General features: G+C 42.2%; 1 protein-coding gene across 1 annotated transcript in view; it reads right to left on the bottom strand.

Annotated features, from left to right (window-relative positions):
- Nucleotides 1–11,747, bottom strand: part of arid2 (AT-rich interactive domain 2) — a 34,464-nt gene extending 22,717 nt beyond the window's left edge. The window contains exons 1-3 of the mRNA XM_061072282.1: nucleotides 11,290–11,747; nucleotides 11,081–11,174; nucleotides 10,032–10,129 (exon numbers count right to left, since the gene is read on the bottom strand). Of these exons, the coding sequence (XP_060928265.1) occupies nucleotides 10,032–10,129; nucleotides 11,081–11,174; nucleotides 11,290–11,381 (284 nt within the window). The 5' untranslated portion in view covers nucleotides 11,382–11,747. The remainder of the gene's footprint in view (nucleotides 1–10,031; nucleotides 10,130–11,080; nucleotides 11,175–11,289) is intronic.
- Between the last annotated feature and the right edge of the window lie 9,125 nt (nucleotides 11,748–20,872).

The following is a 20,872-nucleotide window of genomic DNA, read 5'->3' as shown; positions in this document are numbered from 1 at the left end:
TAATGTGTACAATACCAAATTAAAATCAATGATTATATATATTTTTTAGTTTACCCACAGGATAATGACAAGCTACCCTTCAAGGCATATTTTCCATAAAGTCCCCTTCTTCGAATTCCTATAGACATTTTTTTTATGATTTAACAAAGCGAAACAAACACCATGTAAACAATGATTGCTTTTCCCACCAAGATTGAGGAAAAACTACAACCTGCTGTCGTGGTCACACAGAGAAACATCGAGTGAGAGTCAGAGCTCTAAGCTGTTCTGATAAAGAAAACAGGTGAAATCAATCACCCTTACTGCAGCATGTTGTTTCACAAAGGCCCAACACCTGCACGTATTGTCAAGGAGACAACACGCTGAAACCACCAAAACTCACTTTGGAGAGGGATCTGCTGTACGACAACACTCACGAGTCAAAGATACAACCTTTTGTGGCTAATGATTCACAACATTAATCTGTGGAGCAACAGACTTTACTGGGGGGAATCGGACTAAAGAGAAAGACGTTCAAGTCAAACTAGAAAATCTGATGAACAAGTGAGTGTAAAGCAGGGGGGGGTCGACATTTAGCATGGCTGATCAGACAAAGAGCATTGTCCAGACAATCGGAGGGAAATGACTCTCCCATACAGTCCGACTGCTGAGAAGTGCAGAAACAACACAGCGACACGCACTTAAGTGGAGAAATGACACGTCAACATTAATCTAAGATCAAATATGAATCCACTCGGAACCCTGTGTACACAACGTAAAAGTCAATGGTGAGAGACCACCATTTTATTACTCTGAGAATTACGCAGTTCAAAGGATTAGTTTGGAAATAAAATCGGAGACTTACCAGAGCTTTCACCTGGCACTTCTGGTTTATAAATTTGCTTAATGGTTTGAGTCAGTAACAAGACTCTTGCCAAACATGTGGTTCTTTCAAAAACTCAACACTGTTCAGTTGAGCATGATCCAGTGAAAATGAGAAAAGAGACTTTGTATGAGGGACGGCTGTTGAGTCTGTGCTGAAATAAAATGGTGTGAAAATTATGTATCACGATTAAAGTGACCATTATGATCAAGGTTACTGCTGAGCAATTTCTATGCCGATACAAACTGGAGGAATTTTCACCAATTGTTGTATTAAAGTATTATATCTATCATTGATACAAAAACAACAAAGCTTTTGCTTTATAAACAAACCTTCCCATAATGCAGGTTTAACTGAACAAAACCTTAAATAGGTAAATCAAACGCACTTACTAGTATTTGCGAGCTGAGGCCAAAGCACTAGCGGCACTCATGCTGTATGTATGAACCAAATCACCATGGTAATTCAAATATTGCACATTGCATACATGGTATAATGTGAAACCGGAAACCATTTCATCACTAGTACTGACTGTGTGAGACCCTAAGCAAAACCACGCATTGAAAATAAGGTAAATTTTAAAGTTCTGAATTTTTTCTTCAAACTTACAAATCTGTGTGGTTTCTGCTATGTTTATGTCATTGTGCAGGCATTACATAATCTTTATAGCAACATGTGTCAGAGGATAAGTTGCCACAAAACTTAAACAAATCAGGTTGAATACCTCTTTTCGATTTTGGCTAACCACGGAAGAGCAACAGGACCAAAACCTGTTTCAAACTTTGAATTTGAGTTACACCAGCAGGGTTGGAATGGCAGCCCGTCATTATTATGAGTTCAGCATCATGATGATTCACTGTACATCATATGCCAGTTTGGCAGAAACCTCGCCCAACCCTAAGACCACAACCACCACCACTCATCTGAATAGTGGAAAGTGAAAACAAGTGAACTGGCTGCAACACAAACAGCTGGGTTCAGACATCAAACTAGCGGCTCGTCTTTAACTCAAACTCTTCTCATATTTTGGAGGCACTAGCATTGAACTTGGGGGAAAAGATCGTTCATCAGCATGCAACTGCCAACCGGCAGACTTACTTGGATTTGATTAGCACCCAATTGCGATGCGAGGAAATCTGCCAGACAAACAGAAACACACACACACACTTTCACACACATGCAGCAAAATACCTCAGCAGTGAAAGTGTGGTGAACCCTGCATGTGTGGCCGTGAGTCACCGAGCGAGCGGCTGTTTCTGAATGAGGCCCCGCTTGTTCATCGCGGCCAAGGTAATCCCCCGTCCGCTGGCTGCCGGGTGACACGCTGGACTATAAATACACTCAGCCTTCATTTGTAGAGTGAGGAGGAGAGTGAGAGCGCGGGAGAGATATGCCGCGGTCCCAACTGCAGCGTCATCAACCGCTGTCTGGGCACGAGCAGGAGAAAAAAGGGCTCGGGTGGAGGTATGGGAGGGAGGGAGAGAGGGGGTCTACTGCAGCACTTCCCCTTTTCGGTACATGCATGATGAGGGGAACATCAACCCCCTCCTCCTCGAGAAGCATCCGATTACCACCCAACAGAAACCACTGGGATTTCATCGTTTAACGGCATTTTGGGGGGAAACGTGAGCATCATCACTAATAGAGACACGTTTTCCCTCTAAATGCTGCAAAGGGCTGGGAAACAAGCAAAGCATGAGAAGTGATAGATCGCCTGTTTGCAACTGCTTGTCCCGGTCATTAAATATCGTGTTATTTACAGTCATCTGGATCCCACCAGTGCCGACACTGGCTTCAGTTACCCTCAGCTGCCGGACTGCCCAAACGCCCTCAATGTGTCAGTGTGTGGGAGTGGATTGCCCCCTGCTGGACGTGGACTCAGACATGAACACACACCCACTGCCGATCTCTGGACAGACATGCTTCCTGGGATCCAACCCTGCAGGCTGTGGGTGGTTTGCTTTGTCAATAATAGAAGGTAAAGTTTATTCACAGCAGCGCCAATTGAGAAAATGCGGCTATAGTTCATTTCATTTACAGCACAGAAGGCACACTTCAAGAGGCTGCATGGTATTTAAAAAAAAGAAAGGAAGGTGATTGACATCGTATTTAGGATACGAGGCTTGCAACCCTGAGTGACTGCAAATGATGCAAAGAGTAGAAAACCCACGTTAGAGTGTTTTAACATGTGTGTAAAAACAAATTGCATGATGTTAACATCTCTATTTCAGTTATCAGGTGAGTCTGTCTCCATGGCACAGAAGTGGTTGTGAGCATTTCCTCGACACAAACTTCTGCAGAAGGAAACGTTTCGCATCAATTCAAATGTTTGCATCTTTCTGTAAGTGAATAGCTAGGGGTTGGCCAACGGCTTTTACTGAAAAACATGCTTTTCTTTTGAAAGGGTTATGCAAAGCTGCTTTCTCAGTGTGAAAGTGCACCATTTCTTTGGAAATATTCCTGATGACCACTGAAGTGCAGTCTACCTCTCTCGATGCGTTTTGTGTTATAGAATTCAGGAGAAGGCTCCACTTATTTTTTGGCTGCTGTGTTGAATTTGCTTCCCTTTCACCCCAAACATTAATCCTGTCCCTCAGTGCTTCATTGTAATGTATGAGATGCTGATCCCATCCACCTGCAGCTGCTATTTATTTTGTGGATTTCGCCATTTCCCTTGCGCCAGGCTCACTACACGAGATTTTGGGCCGATCTATTCCCGATTCCGCCCCTCCGGACAGTAGGAAGAGAAATCTGGTCTGGGACCTTGGTCGGTGTTGATGTTCAGCCCAGATTATCTGTTAATGTGAGGGGTTTACAGATCCTCTCTATAGCAGGGTGGCCTCAATAATATCAAACGTGTTGGAAGCTGGATAACAGTGATTACATCCGTGATTTCACAGGACGGAGTGAGACAGACGAGTCTACGAGGAGACAGAGTCGAGGAGTGGCTGACACTGTCACCTGCCAAGCCACAGTAAACATTCTAGCCCATGACACTTACAGCTAGCATGCAACTGTTGGCAGATATTAAAACAGACAGTTAAAGTCTCACCTCCAGACTTGGTCGACCACCAGCGTTAACCTAGTCTCCCCTGACATTCTCTCAGTCTCACTCTTTCAGCCGTCTGCTTATCGTGTTTCTCACTGCTTAGTATGACTAACATTAAAGTGGGTTACTGCACCAGTTATCTGGCTCAGGTTATCTCATAATGACTGAAGCTTTCGCTTCCATGAGACATACAATTTTAAAATGTTCAATATGATAGTGTTTTCATCTGACTACATTTAGCATTAAATTGTGAATTTAGATTTATTTAAATTTTTCAAAATAATAAATTATATTAGGGAATGTGTGGAGAAAATTACACCTATCATACATGGTTCATTGCTGGTGATAACACAATAAACCCACGGGTGATTTCCTGCATAAAGTGTATACATTGCATATCAAATATACCCACAGGTTTCTCCTATCTCCACAGTGCTAGAAACATATGTATGTACGTGATATGAATAAAAGGTACATGGCAAGTAAAGCCAGAACACTTTCCCTGCAAAGCTGGGGGCTATGCAACACCCAGAGCAAACATTTTAAATATATCTGACAAAGTGGTACAGCTAGATTCTAGCATACAAGGCAGATGTGTCCATCTGCTTGTTAGCAAGGAGACTGAACGAAGGAGATTAGGCTTGGTGACCAACAATGCTGGACGGGAGGTCAAATTACAGACTGGCTAAAAACACAAAGTGTCAAGAGCATTCAGGTGTTTGCTACAGGAATCTTATAATGATACCATTTTTTTTCCTCCCATAAATACTGATATCCATTCAGTAGATAGAAAATATTTGTGGTTTCCTCCCAAAGTCCAATGCAGAATGAGGTTAGGTTGATTGTAAACTAAATTGACCATAGATGTGAATGCAAGTGTGAAATGTTTGTCTCTGTATGTTGGCGATCTGTCCAGCAGGAACCCCGGCTCTAACGCAATGTCAGCTGGGATTAACTCCAGCTCCCCCCACGACCAACAAACAGAGAAGAAGTGTTGATAGCCTCTGGTACTCTAGCAGGTTAGCTTTTACTGTTGGTCCCTGAACCCATGCAAAATTCTCTGTTGTCGTAGTGACACAAGGCCAGGTCTCACCATCAAATGCTAATAGGGAAGGCCACAAATGAGGGAAATGTTAAGCAGTCAGGGCTGAAGTCAGATCAAATTTTGACTAAAATGCTGCGAGAATTCAGAGTACAGAAGCTCATAATACTGGTCAATATTATAACTATTTGTCTTGAAGCTTGCAAGCCTAATTATGACACCACGACCTCAATGAAGTGTTGACGGCTCATTTAGAGACAGTTTATGAACACAAGCTGTTTGCAATTTTCTTTCAGCATCTAGACCTGCTTAAAAAGAAGAAAGATGGAAAGCACTCTTTAATATGGGACCTCAAAGTCTCTTATTATGCTGCATCGAAAAGCAGGAACAGACACTAGTCCACACGGCCTTTTCTTTCTCCATAACTGAGCATCTCTAAGTCCAAGCAGCAGCCAGGACGAGGCGGGGGAATAATAACTCAGCTAATGCAAACCAGATCAAAGGCCACTTCATCCAGATGTTCCAGAGGAGCAGGAGAATCTACCGGCTCTCACAGGAAGTAGAACAGGACCAAAAGGCATGATGGTAACTGGCATAATGGCATAACAAGGTGTGAAAATTAACACTCTCCCAGCAGAAAAGCTAAGTGCAATGTTTGTGCAAAAACAAATTCTTGCTTTTTGTAGAAATTGCGAAATTACAAGTCATCTTTTAATCAAAGAGACCAAACCTGATGTTTTGACATTACATTCAGCTTTTACCACATTATCTTAATTCCTGACCTCGACACACGAATAGATGAGCAGATATATTCAGAGGGAGTGGCTTTCAAGTACTTCTCAATACCTGTCATTTTTTTTGCAGGTGTTCCAAACATTGTCTTGGTCTTTATACAATTCTGAATAAGAGACATGCCTTTGCAACACATGCTCTTGATGGGTTCCCTGTCGGAGGCATTTATATTTATTCGACAGCCTCAGTAGTTAACTCAAGAGCTTCTCCAATCATTGGTTCAGAAACTCATAAGGCATTGTTTGATAAGATTTCTAGGGCAGAAATATTCTAAACATCAATTTTTAACAAGACTTAATTGACTCAATTTAAGTTTCAATGAAATATCTTATATATAAGAAATGCAGACTATAACCCAGTTGTTAGGTGATAGGGTCCTGATCCCTTCAGGCTTGGCGAGAAACATACGACATGGCCAAAGTCACACAACAACACAAAGAGTCTAATTGCTGGGGCCGTGAGAATTTTGACCCCAGCAGTGGGGTCACAAGGCCGGTGCGTAGTTGCACCTGCTTCACACGGCAAACGGTAGTGGAAGTGTGATATAATCGTTAAGCTGTAGGAAGTAGAAGGTTAAACTCTAAAAAATAAAGATTACTGGGCAGTGGTTGATTCAGCAGAAAGAGAAATTGTGAAAAGCTGGTTTCTTTATATTTAATCACTGTGGACAGTAAACACTGTCCTTGCTAGCGGAGATATAAGGGTAACTTGCTCATAATATAGCAAGAAATCTTACATACCTTTTAATATCTTCAATAGATTCCACCACTGCTCATCAATTCAAGTTTTGAACACTATTGTCCTCAAATAGTATTTCTCACAAACTGGAAACATGACATGGTTATCTCCGAACAACAGCCCCCCCCATTCAAACTGTTTAACAATGCAGAAGAACTTCTAATTTTTTTCATTACACAATTCCAACCATGTGTAAAAACCTCATGGAGAAGAAAAACAATCGATGACTTGAGCATTTCAGCTCACACCAAAGCATTTAGTGGGCGTTCCTAGATGACAGTGCCTCCTGGGCCTGATTTTCTCCCAATGGGGATGCAGAGCAGAGGGCAAACAAAGGTTGAGCCAGGGTATCTGTCACCTGACTTGGCTTCTGTGTATAAAACACTGTAGTCTGGAAAAAGAAGTCAAAGTCAAGTCAGGCTGTAGCTACACCAGAGGCCTTATTTCAAAACAACTTTCATTAATTCTCAAATTACAGCAAGCGAGTGCCAAGATGAACTGGACTGTTTTCACTGGAATAAAAAGGAAAATCAGAACTCTGTTGCCCCACGAGGCTTGAGAACTTAATGCAAACCACCTCCAATTCATGTGAAATGGATGATGAAAACCAAAGAGATGGGAATTATTATTGACCGAGAAGCATCCAAATCGGTGTAGGCAGAGGAAAATTGGAAGCAGCCTTTAGTAACGCTAACTCAACCCAGTGAAACACACTGCAGAGTGCACAGATGTGGAGCATAAATGTATGTCAAATTATGGAAACTGTGCAAAAGGTTCTCCGCAGTCACAGGAATAGATCTGGGGCAAAAAGTTCAGCTTCAGATACACACCATGTGTAGGCCATTAAAGATGTTAGTTTCTCTACTGTAATACTTGCAATATGATCACTGTTTGGTATTTTCCAAAACTCCTGAAAATGCTCTTAATATCAGAGTTTACATGGTCTGAGGAAGCCCTGCTTTATCATAACACTTGTCCTTTTGTGTCTTTTGGACAACATCTAACTTATGTCCCACTGATCAATAATTTTCTTCAACCTCATGAAGTCAACTGTAAACACAGCTTAATTTCTCATGTGTAAGTGGGATTTGAATCTGTTGCTTTGATCCAGAGTGTGAATCCTTTCCGCCCCAAAAGCTGACATGAAGTCAGCGCCACTGGCAGGAGTGTTGTCAAAGCAGTGCTTCAACAAGTTGAAAACTCGCTTGAAAGAAAAAAAACCTATGTGGTCGACATTACTCACTTATTACAGAGTGACATTCAGATATCAAATAGACGGCAGCAGGATCTGGCACTGAACTCCAGCTCTGCTCATTACACTGCTCTGAGTGGGAAGTGCTGACCGGAGAGAGCCACATCCTATTCATTCAGACAGGGGAAACCTGGTCAACAGACCATCCAGTGACACAAGAGTCACAAGTGGGATCCCTGCAGCAGCTGAATGCCCTTCATTCCTACCTGCCAACTCATTTTGTTAACTCGAGTGAGAAAAAAGCATCGGGAATAATGACAACTTGAAGTTGGGCTTGTTTAAGGCCACATTTTCCGCAAGATATTTCCTTATTACCTACAACAGACAGCTAAAGATCATTGTAGCTGTCAGCACATTCATGATAAAGTCGTTAAAGTGTAAAGAGCTTTAAATGCCAAGCAGCCAGTGGTTAGAGATGGTCAGGATTAAAACCTGATATCAGCAAACTTCCATCCAGCTTAAGTGTCCTTGAGAGAGACAGTGAATACCAACTAACTCCAGACTGAGTGCATATCTACAGTACTGTGTAACTGGCTGTGACCCCTGAACTTGCTGGATGAGGGCAAACCTGGTCAAACAAATGCCTCCCACGGCGATTACACAGCTTGTCCAATTTTGCACGGCAAAACTGGACACAAGGAGAGGAAACAAACGCACACAATTAATTTCTCTATCGCACACACTCATGTCAGCAAGAAGAAGAAAAAAGCAGCAGCATGGAGGAGGCGAGAATAGCCTCTTATTATCTGCCTTGTTCGAGGCAAGACCGCTGACATCCACTGCACCGAGCTGCCTTAGATAAACTTTTCACAGCCGCTCCAAAGGCTGCCGCGAGACAAGTGCGATATCCAGCATGTCAGCCTTTTAAAAAGGTAGCTGGTCTGTGAAACACAAGTGAATACTTAAAAAAGAAAACATCTCCAGCAGACATGATGTTAATGGCTCTACTTGATTGTCTGCCTCATTTTGTCATCTGCACAACGAGGTATCAGCCTGCTGGTATTAATAAACTGCTGTCTTACACAGGATAATGGAAACATTAGTTGGCCTAATTGTGTCCTACGAAGAAAAAATCTTTTAGAAAATCAGTCGGTTGACTTTCTGCGACAAGTACATTATGCCCACTCAAAAACTAAGCAGGTTAAACAAAGACAGAAACACACCTCTGAATGTTCATGTTTCACGGAGCCTGTGAGGATAATTTCGCTTATAAATCAGTTCCTAGTAACCCAACACCTTTGTTCCAGAGGTGCTTCATGCAAAACCCTCCATCCTGGCAGATGTCTACAAAAATGCTTTCTAAAGTATGCAGTCATTCACACGAAATATATCAGAGGATAACAGTGTTTTTCTCAGACAACTCAAACCCAATAAGTTCATTAGAACTGCTCTGCAAGCAGACATGTGCCTGAGGTGTTTCTCCACTGCCGTCAGCACTGATGGTTAAATATGAACTTTGGAGGAGCTACAGGTCTCGTGGGCTGTGTACGGTTAGTAATCAAATTGCCTTCTACGCTCGCAGCTTGCGACCGCCTGCCTTCCATGAAGGGCACGCTTGGTATAAATGCACAGATAATTAGGATCTGCTTGTGTTATCAACCAGTGACCTGCAGTTGGCCCTCAACGATCCAATGAGAGGGCTACGAGCATTTCGCTGCTACAGAGGTGTGATCCCCTGCAGGCAGGTGCTGCTGATGGGTGCAATCGTTGCACGAGGTGGCGGGAAGAAAGGGGGAGTGTGGGGAGAGCAGCAACGGCGAAACCACAAATGCCAGCTGTTGAGGAGAGCAGCGTGTGCACCAGGCTCCCATCACTGGCAGCTGACTGCATTTACATTTGGAGGCTGCACAACCAAAAACACGTTACAGCACCCAGATCTCAGTCCTTAGAGCTATATGAAACCCAAATGCCCTGTGGCTGCAACACTTAGAGAGGAACAAACAGCCGTAGTTTATGGTTTAGAGCCATTACTGACCAAAGACACTCCTTGGCTGTGTTCTGCAAAACTATGTTGCAGATTTGGAAAAAAAACAAAACAGGAGCCATTTGTCCACATGGGTTCTGTTAAAAAACAGACAGATCGCAGTGCTCTTTTAACGTGGCAGGGATAAGTGAGTTAATAGCTGCCAATCTGTGGCAAATAAACACAATAACGACCCTGCATTTCCTGCCACAATATTGTACTAGAGCAGCTTGGTAGCAGGAGCGAGCGAGAGGCTGGGTGCTGCTGCATCTTCACATTTGTAAACACTTCCCACATGGTACCTGAGAGGAGCTGCGTGGCCGCGCTACTTACCGAAGGTAGTACTGTTTTAAAGCGAATGCAGCGTTGGAGCAACTCCTGGGAAAGTTAAAGTCTTCTCCGAGTTCGATCCATTGGTTTTTGTCAGAGACCTGGAAGGAGGAAATGAGTGTGTTACAGGGGGAGTGGGAGAAAATAGAGAAAACACCGGCAACACCAGAAAAAGAGCGGTTACCCTACAACCATCTGTTCTGCTACAGGCTGCCCCCCCCCCTCTACGAGGCAATATCACAATCGCCAATCGATAACTTTCCCAAACTGCTTGAAACATTTAAAAATGCAAAATGTGGCGAAATTGCAGAGCCACGCCGATTAGCTAAAACGCCTTTAATTGGCCGCTGGCGTGTTTAATAAGCGAACATATTTACATTGGACACCTCGGTGGAGTACAACCGCCTTTAAGATACTATCGGTACAGTTGGGGCTAGTTAGCTCCAAAGCTAACGAGCTAACTTCACTTTTTCATTTGGCCGTTAAATGCTAACGAGGCTCAACTGTTAACAAAGTGAGTCCGTGGGAGAAGAGCCTGAGCTCGGGGGGAGCGCTCGGTCGGAGAGTGTGGGTTTAGGTTGCCGTGTCCTGTGTTCACTACGCGGGCCTGTGAGGCCTACATGTCGAGATCAGCCATGAAGCCGAAGAAAGATGGCTATGGCGAGAAAGAAAAAAGCCAAGCTCCCCCCCCCCCTCCAGCTTGCAAACTGCCGATGAGAGCCCGGGGCGGCGCGCCGTGAGCCGGGCGGCGTTTCCCGAGGCTCCGTGGCCGGTAATCGATGTTAAACGTGCCCGCTGATTTCGAGTCGCTCCGGCTGCACTCTGGTCGGGGACTCTCGATTCAAACCGCACAACAACACAAGCCACCACCACATTGCACGGAGACACACAACTAGCACAAGGCCAACGCCGAGCCACTAACGTGTTCCTCCCCGGAGAGGGCTCCCCTTGCCCCGGGTCGCCCCGCGCGGGAGTCGCGGAGCCCTCCGCCGGGGAGTCCACGGGACGGCGGAGCGTGGAGAGCAAAAAACCCACTTTGAGTTCCCACTCACCTTCGCGAATCCACCCAACGCGACGACTCTGACATAGAGAGCATTCAGGTCCAGCTCTTTGCCTCCCACGATAGGAATCTTCTTGAACGGCGATCTGCGTGGAAAACACAAGAAATACGATCACATATGTTGAAATAGCAGCGTTGGCGGGCGATCGGGATTTGAAGTTAGATTTCTGGGGGAAGAAAGAGGCAAACCCCCGATCTCACCCTCTGCTCTGGTGGAATTGCCGCAGCTCGTCCAGGAAAGCCTGTCCTTTCCTCCGCTGATCGAGTAGATTTTTCCCCGTCGAGTTTGCCATTGTTGTTGCATGCAGAAACGGTCAAATCCCACTTCGGTCGCTTCCTAAGACGCCAGGGATCCCATGCTCCGCCGGCGCTCAGTCATTCGCGAAGCTGAGTGTTTGAAAAGTTAAAGAAATAGCTGATAGCAAGAAGAGCGGCAGCTCGCTAGTGGAGACCGCTGCACACAGAGAGAGACCCCGATCCAAGCCCGGACGAAGTTCCAGCGAGCAGTCGCACAAACGAGCGATTTACCGGCGGATGAGGAACGCCATGACGCACGGTGTGGAATCGATTCTTTCGGTCGCGGTGGTTTTCGTTCGGACTGGTTTGACAGTGGACGCGGCTCCGAGGCTATCGCGCACACTGTGGCGCGGCGGAGGATCCAGTTCTCAGACAAAAAGATGTGGAGGCCGCGCAGCCCCGGCCTGCCATGCTTGCAGCGCCCTCTGTGGACACCGTCGGGACCGCAGCCGTCCAGAGCGCAGCGGGTGTTGGAACAATAGAGACTGTTTTCTTTTTTAGGGACCGTCTGACAACTCGCCACTCTGTTTGGAAAAACGGGTCAGGAGGTACTTGCTCAGTGTCCCGTGGGGGGAGGGGATAGCACTAATTAACATAGCCTTCTTGTTAACCCCCCCACCCCAAGAAAGTCCATGTAAAGTCTATTTAGTGGGAACATAACATTATTTTTCAGGCTGACATGAACTCTGAGGATTTTTATAGCTTCATTGGAAATAGGTTCACTGATATTGACCACTAGCTCCATTAGGAAATAAAAACTATAGTCACTTTGTTACAAGTTCATGATAAATGAAAAAAATCTCAGTAGCAGCCACTTAAGCAATACAGTCTTCTGAAATGTAATATATATATACATTTTAAATTCACAATCATACAAGATAAGTACATCTGTCAATACGAGTTATTACTGTTTACTTGAGGCCAACATGTTTACAGTTACTTTGGAAAACTAGGACATTCATTCACATTTCTAAATAAAAAATGTCTTATGTTGACAGTCATATTACTTGTAACATTTCATACCAAATTTATTCTGAGCAGACTAATGTTTACGTGTTTGCAGCTACATCTAAATTTCTACATTAATACACAGTTCTGAAATAATTGTCTTGAACTGAAGGCCGTATGCCTCATCACTTTAATATTTTAGATAAAATCTACTGTCAGCAGCCCAATCCACCAAAGTGTTTACAGCCACATTAAGTACATTAATTCACATTTCTGAGATATATACTGCTTTCACTGATGGCCTTATGTATTGTAATTTCCATATTTTGCCTAAAATGTGTTTGTTCTGACTTGTTTAAATAATTTCCCATCTTTGTGTGTCATGTCAAACTGATCAATATTATATTAGAGTATGAATATTAGTGTTACGAGCCTTGTGAAACTCTAATAACACACTTGATTTGTCTTATTAGACCGATGGGGGCTGCAATGTTGTTGATTTTAGTGGAATATCAATAAATAAACATGTCAATTCAAAATTCATAATCTCACACGGGTGTAACTTTCCTTCAAATAATATATTTGTATCGATAGATGTCAGAGTGTTGGATTTTTTTCCCCACGGTTGATCACTGCAGATTATTATATTTTATAGTGATTTGTCTGTGGGAACCTTTCCACTGGCTGTCTGGCCGCCCCTGTCCCCTGCTGACCACCTCACAGCGGCTCTAATCTCCCGGGAAGGTTGAAACTGACTCCAGATCCCTTCTCCCTCCAACTGCCAGGCGGATGTCTTCTTGATGGGGTTACATTCAACCATTACACGTACCCCTTTGCACAATGAAAAACCTGTCACAAAATGGCGGAGACGTACGTTAGCAGACCCCATTTTGAGGATTTGACTCTAGACAGCGGAGAAGTGCTCGTCCCTGCGTGTGTTTCCCCCCTAAAGTGAGCCGGTCGTCCGCAAACAAGCTGCGGCACACCGGAGTTCACCTCACGCCTGTTCGGGCTCCGCACCCTTCGACCGAATTCTGGGCTAACGAGTCGGCGGCGCGCTAGCTAGCTCTGTTAGCTTAGCAACAAAGCTAACCGGGCTCCGAGCACTTTGTGTTAATCCACTTACCGAGAGACGTCTCAGCGCCAACGGGGACTTTAACCTACAGTTTAGCCACGCTAACCCGTATTTTGAGTTCTTTACCCCCGGGTGTGCGAGCTCCGGACGCTAGCTTTACCCGAGGCTGTCGTTAGCTGTTGGCTTTTTGTCTCGTATTAACACTGCTAGAGATGCTAACGATGCTAACTGGGTTACCTCTGGATCCCGGCAGCTCACACAGAAGCTTCCGAAGCAAATGCGATGTTTCACTTGTCAACGTTCAGAAGAATGAACCGACAAACGGTTTAAAACAGCACGACAGGGAAACATATTTCAGTTGCTGCGAAAAACGTACGCTGAAGCTAACAGGCTAGTTAGCCACATTATCCATCTTCGATTAGCATCTCTAGCTAGCTGCTTTGTTTCCATTATTTGCATTACATAACAGCATTTAAACAATATTGCAACTAATAACTAGTTAATGGAAGAAGTTAGTATCTTGGCTGATGGTCTCTATGTTGGATTAAATAACTGATGTGCTGATGGTGGAGCCTTTCTGTATCCTGTGGGCCAAAGATGCTGATAAGACATTAAATATGATAATAAGCTCTTCATTAACTGGATGTGTCATTATAAAGATAAAGCTTCGTTATAACCATCGTGGCTGTGGCTGAATCACTGCGGACAAATGAGCCATTCATACATATAATCAATCTGATAGGAGACAGCAGGGCCTCAGTCATCCTATAGATTGAATACAATGTATTTCTGGTTGTATGATATGGGATATGCTTTGCTAGAAAATAACTAAATCTGTTGCTTACGTTGTGATGCAACATAATCTATGTGCAGATCTAGAATCTCTGTTATTTTTTAGCTGTTCAATGACAGATTTGAAGTCAAAGGGTCTATAGGTACAATAAGTGCTTTTTATTGTCTTCCTACACACACATTTACATATTCTAGAGAGTAAATTTATATTTGTTGGGATTAATTGACACATTCTTAGGGCTTCTGATTGGAGCAACAGCAATTTCCACATGATGGATGAATGATGTGGTCTGCAGCAAAACATAAACCTGTAAATTTAACTGATATTGTGTCAATGACAGGAACGTGAATCCTATTTCAAAGATATGCAAATGGAGTTACAATAATAAAAATCTTATTTCCAAGATACGATTTCAAGCTGTTCCCTTGGGCCTCAACTCACAGCAATCTTACCGATTCATGAAGTATACAATAGAACTATGCTTTCATAAACAGTATGAAATCGACTTTCGTGTAATGTAGCTGAAACTGTGAAAGACGAGATGCATTATGTGACCTTTAGCGGATTATCATAATCTGCACCAGAGTCCCCAAGAATCCACTTGAGTTTGAAATGCATTCATTATGTATTTATTATATACAGAGCGTGTATGTCATATTAACATGACAACCTTTGTATTATACTATGAGTTGATGCTGTAACAGTGCACATACAAACACAAAATCAGTTTTAAAAAGCAGGTTGAGCTCTTCCTTTCTTAACCTCTTCACAGCCACCATTTTAAAGTGCATCTAAAAAACCATGAATGGTGTGCATTGACTGTAAATGTGCACTTAGAGGCTGCACGGTCAGTTATGCCATCACACAGAGGTCCTCATCTGATGTGACAGCAAGGCCTCTCGTAGCATATGGCGCAAATGGGGCCAGTGAGCCCAAGCTGCCTCCAAGCACCCAGACAAAAGATCCCAGTGGGAGGCAAACTGCATGTAACGTCCTTACACCTCCCTGCAGCCTCCACGCCTGAGGTCGGTGCCTCTTGAGCACTGAGGAGGAGGAGGGGGGGGGGGGGCTGGGGCCATTTGGTGGAAAATGGCTCCATCTTCTGGCGATTGGGCCTAACATGTAAAATGATGGGATGGATCCACCTCCGTCTGCTGGGAACATATTGTACTTGGAGGATCAGTTGAGAGAGACTCAACCGGATTCAGTCACAGTTGGATTAAGATGCATGCTGGGAGATTAGAGGAGGGAGTTAGTGATCCTAATAGAGACAAAAGTTATGTAATGCATATGCACTTTTTGTATTTAAAGTTTTTTTTAGCATCTATGACTACGTGTTCCTAAAATGATTGTGCATTTAACATAAATATACATATACAAATCAGATACATTTTGGTGCATATTAAATGTGTTTATTTAATGTTAACATTATAATGACATGTGACTGATGCCTTTCAGAAAGTTGTAAATTAAGAGAGTAAAGTTGTGTTTTGCCTTCACAAACATTACACAAGGAGCTGAATGACCATTCATTGCATTAGCATTAATCCTGCCAAACAAATAATATCAGTATAGCCCATATTCTAAAATCATTATTTACCTCATAGGTCTTAATCTGCAACTATAGTGAGAAAAAACTACCACAAAACCATTCAACAGGATGAGAGTGTGGCACTATACATTGCTCAACGTATAGAGCCGCATGTGAGGGATCCCTCTAGAGACGGAAGTTCATGTCAACAAAATACAGTTTATTTCTCTCAGTTCTGCTTTTGTATAGTTTGTTATCGTTGGTCGGTTGCTGAAGAATCAGCAACCGGTGATATGAATATAATCACATGGCACAATTACTGAACAATGTTATTGTGCCTCTGGTTCCCATATTGATTAATAAATAATGAAATAAATAAAAATAAGAATGATCTCTGTATGGTCTCTTAAATTATATATGTTATGTGTAGAAATCTGGTCTTTTACCCATGTATTATGTTATATAACACATTGCACTGTATTTATTCTATGTTGTGGTCAGATCAAAGTGCTGATGCTGGTCAGATTGACCAAAAGGCTGATGTATTAAAAGGCAAAGCCTGAACATGTGACATGTCTATTAGGGTTGTTATTGGGGTCTATGAAGCAAATCATAAAATGATAAATAACTAATTATTCACACTCAGTTTTCCACTTCAGTCATACTGGGAACTGTAATTGTATTTGTGCATTACAAATATGCCTGATCCAGAGTGTACAGGGTGTCCAGCTGAACATAATTTGCAGCCCCTATGCAAAGACCAGCTTTTAAGTAAATAGAACAAAGGGAAACACAAGAAACTACTTAATGTTGCTGTGTATTTGTGGATAGTAGGGATTATGTAGAAACAACAACAACATTTGACAATTGTGACCATTCTAAACTCATTTGTTATTCAAATCAATGTTGATCACAACAATGTTGCTCTAAGAAGGTTTATATTTTAAAGTTCTTAACTCAGGTGGTTAGGTGACTAAAATTTACTCTGTGTGCTGGAACTCTACAGATCCCACATTTTGCTCTGTACCTGCTCCTTTGCTATTATATTTCTTGATCAGCTGTAGCAGAGCACGTTTCATTTAAATAGTAAATAATAATATATATATAATTTGACAGCTAATATTTGATTGGTTTTTATATTACATTACAGACCTGAGTGCAGATTGGGTTAAAACCAGCTCCTCCATCATCTATATAGAGAATTACGTAATGTTCAGGTTCAAGTCCTGTGAGAGTCCAGGTCTTTATATTAGTGTTCTAACCAGATTTGAAAATATCAGTTTAGAAAGTGTTTCAGTTTCCCCTTCCTATCACTAGGGGGCACTTGTGTTTAAAGAATTGGAGCTAGTTCCTTCAGCTGGACTTTATTGAGTCTTTATAAAATACCCAGTATTATTTAATTGACAGCATTCTCATTTGTATTATATGATAGCATGGCTTCATAGGTGCAGATTGCACATGGGTTTTGCCAATTTTGTGTTATTGTGATCTTCTCTGGTTCTTAAACTACAAAGAAAGTTCCCAGATTGGTCTATAAAAAACCTTGGTCTTTTTCTGTGCTTAGTTCTCCATATGGAGAAGCTGTGCGTAGAGCGCATTTGTATATATATGAAATGTAAGTGGGACAGAGCATATCACAGAAGATTAAACACAACTGTGAACATTATTAATGTCATCAGCTGCCACTGTGTTTCCATGCTTCAGCCCCTGGTTGTGTTTGTACTTTACCTCCTGTCTTTTATCCTGTGCTGCTTTGTTGATGCAAGTTATTGACAAGGTCTGTTCCATTCAGAAGGGCCGGAAACTGGCCCATAAATGGAACACAGCCTTCATTAAGGCCATTTTGACTTATTCTCTTAATAAAATCCTACAAACGTGTCCCCATAGCTGCTTTATGGAAATTAGTAGATTCTAGATTCCACTGTTTGTTTCAGGTTTTGTTAAAACCGAAGAACTGGGTCTCGAGCACCGGCAGCATTAACCACCACAGTTCTATAAACTGAGGAAAGAGCAACACATACACCCAAATAAAAGCCTCAACAGTGGAGATTCCAAGGAGGAAGAAGTCAAGTCTTCCACACAGTCTGATTGACGTGTCATCTCGGGGAAGCCAAAATAAAAAGGCATCTCAAAATAAATTCCTACTGCGAATATCTTGCTCAGGACACATCAGTGTTGAATTCTGAGGGGACGAATGCAGGGATTTCTCAGCAGGTCATCGTACCAACCTGCCACATGTATGAGTGTAGAGAGTTTGCACAATAATAAATTATATGGAAGAGACCTGAAAATCTTATATCCCCATTTTTAAAAAAAAAAAAAAAAATGTCACATAGGAAAAGCAGGTGTAACTCACTGAATGAACGGTGGCTGAATTATTTGAACACATTTAGTAACACCTGTACTATTCCCACCATGCCATGTGTATATGACAAATATCTGCCTGGCAAAAGGCCTGGATCCTGTTCAAGAGCTATGGTCAGTAAGGTGGATGGATGGATGGATGGATATATTGATAGATGGTTTTCTGCACCTAAAAAGCACCAAGAGGGATATATTGATTTACAGTGTTCTCTTCATCAAATGCTGCTCAATTTTTTTCTCCAAACTCACCTGTAGTGATTAAGAGCGCGAATTTAAATCCATCTGCCCACAGCAGGTCATCCAGATCTTGTTGTGACCTCAACAGCTTCGCTCAGTGGCTTAATGACATTTAGAGAGTGCATGGAAACTTTTAGCCACTACCACTTTGATTATCTATTACAGCCTAACCTGCTTTGCGAATATTATTTAGCTTCGTCTTCAGATCCTCGGTGACACAGTTGCTCAGAGGAGAGTCAGTGGCTGCTGAGTGTTACCACAAGATCTGAGGACTCAGAGAATTTATCCTCATGACCTGCCTGAGTCCATTAAGCCCTAATGAGATAATGAAGGTCTGAGACGTTGAAGGTTGAATCATGTCTGAACTGTCGTAGTTCACGTGCACTTTTATTTATTTATTTTCTATTCTTTGTTAGTCCCTGAAATAAAATGTAACAGTGCATTGACATTTAAAGGGATGCTGATTTTCATGTGTGTTTGCTGCAGGGGTTGAATTCTCGAATCACTGAGTCAGAAATGAATGCACGATGTAGAAAGTAGAACTCAAATCTTTTTCACAAGTTGTCATTTTTTTGCTTTTGCTATCTGCATTATCAGTTTGTTTTGGGATGGAGGATTCATTCAATATCTGTTGTTTAAAAAAGGACCACTTACCTAACACGCTGTTTATGGTTGGCAGCTTATGGCAGTAGAAAAAACTACAAGCTCACTAACCTCAGGCACACAAGCCAAAAAGTTTAATTAGCACATTAACACAGTATGTACCATCCAGGAAAATTATTGCACAAGGAAAATGACTATGTAAAGTTTATGTTTACATTTGTCTAAAAAAAAAAGTGTCTGTCTATTGCCATCCACTGTAGTTGTGTGTGTTTACTTGTCAAACCGCAGAACAATATCAAGTTTCAGGGAATTCAAGAGGGTCCTCTGGCAGGGACAGGCTCGGCAGCTGGAAGACTGGCTGCTTCCTCTAGTATTTATAACAAAAAGAATAGGTTGTAGTAGAGGCTGCCATGGAGCCACTCCACAATGGCAAGGGTGCGGCTGAAACTCAACACAAACCTGTCCTCCCTCCCCCTCACGAAACAAACCATAAGCCCCTGAAGAGACTCATCCTCCTCCCTGTATGAAACAGGCCAGGGTTCCTTTTGTCTGCTTGATGTTGGTGATGTTTATATATGGAGACAGTGTGGAAGTCAACATCATCATCTCTCTGTCAGCCAGGGGGCGTCACTTGTTGTTTTCAGGGGTCACCAGGGAGCAAGGCCGCCCCCCCCCCCCCTACTTTTTCATGCAACTTTAATGAAACATGAAAACATCACCCAAATGCAGCCTTGTCTTCCTCTCATTGACACGGATGCTTGCTTTTATATCGAGCCTGCTTGACGCTCTGTGATGCTCTAATTTTTGGTAACGCAAAAATATCATAAATCTTCAGCTGATTCAGATCTGTGTCCTGACACATCCCACCTGTTTTAAAGGCCTCTCATTGGTTGCCTGTTTTTAAAAGCACTTCATGGTCCTGCCCCAGTGTATTCGTGTCTCACATGCTCAGTGTATGATGCACTGTGGCGCCTCAGGTCCTCTGGCATGAGTCTCTTAGTTGTTCCAAAATTCAGGACATGAGAGAAATCTTCAAACTTGTACTTGAAACCAAGTACAAGTCTAACTAATTAATGATATTTAGACATGATTTCTTATTTTCATCTGCGTTCTAAAGCTTACTCTGTTAAGTTGCATCAGTTTGTAATATTAAACATATTATATTCTTATACAATGTTAATATTTATTTCCTTTTTAAAATATATTAATTGGTTTTCATCTGACTATTCTTTTATTATTCTTTTTGCTTTTATTACTTTTCAAATCTATATTGTCGTTGATCATTGTTGTATCTTTTTGGTCTCAACCTGTCTTAGCTGGATGATCAGTCACTTGTGTAGCTCTATTCTAACCTGTATGAAAAGTGCCAAACAAATAAAGTTTAATTGATTGATTTGACAGCTATACCAACAATTTACAAAGTCATATTTTTGCATTGGAAACATTTGAGGATGTGATAAAAGTATGAGGCAAAACAATAATGATTCAATAATATGATTGAATATAGTACCACACATTTCACCTTTCATGTATATTGACTAATTTAACTTTTAACAGTTACATAGCATAGCTTTATGACATTGCTGCTTCTAGAAAACTTCCTCCAGGACTTTGTGATCATAAATGTAATGGCTTATAAATACATTAATAAATAAAAAAGTATATTAGAGTGGGAGTGGTTTGAACTCAAGTAACATCAATACACTTGATGGAAGAAGAATGAATAATTCCAGAGAGAAAACAGGAAAACGTTTGAAAACAATCACAGTTTTTTATTTGTCAGTTCATCTCAACCACCAGTTACATTAACACCCCCACGGTGACGGTTTAAAGCTTTATTTAAGCACTTTCTTGGATGTTTATTGATATTATTATGAATGGGTTTTCATCATCCAGTAAAATGACACTCAGGTGAAAACCGCGACTCCGCCCCCCC

This window comes from Limanda limanda, chromosome 1, assembly GCF_963576545.1.
Source record: "Limanda limanda chromosome 1, fLimLim1.1, whole genome shotgun sequence".
In the NCBI taxonomy this organism is placed as follows: Eukaryota; Metazoa; Chordata; class Actinopteri; order Pleuronectiformes; family Pleuronectidae; genus Limanda; species Limanda limanda.
The sequence above is the reverse complement of the archived record's forward strand: the minus strand, read 5'-3'. Positions and strand labels throughout refer to the sequence as shown.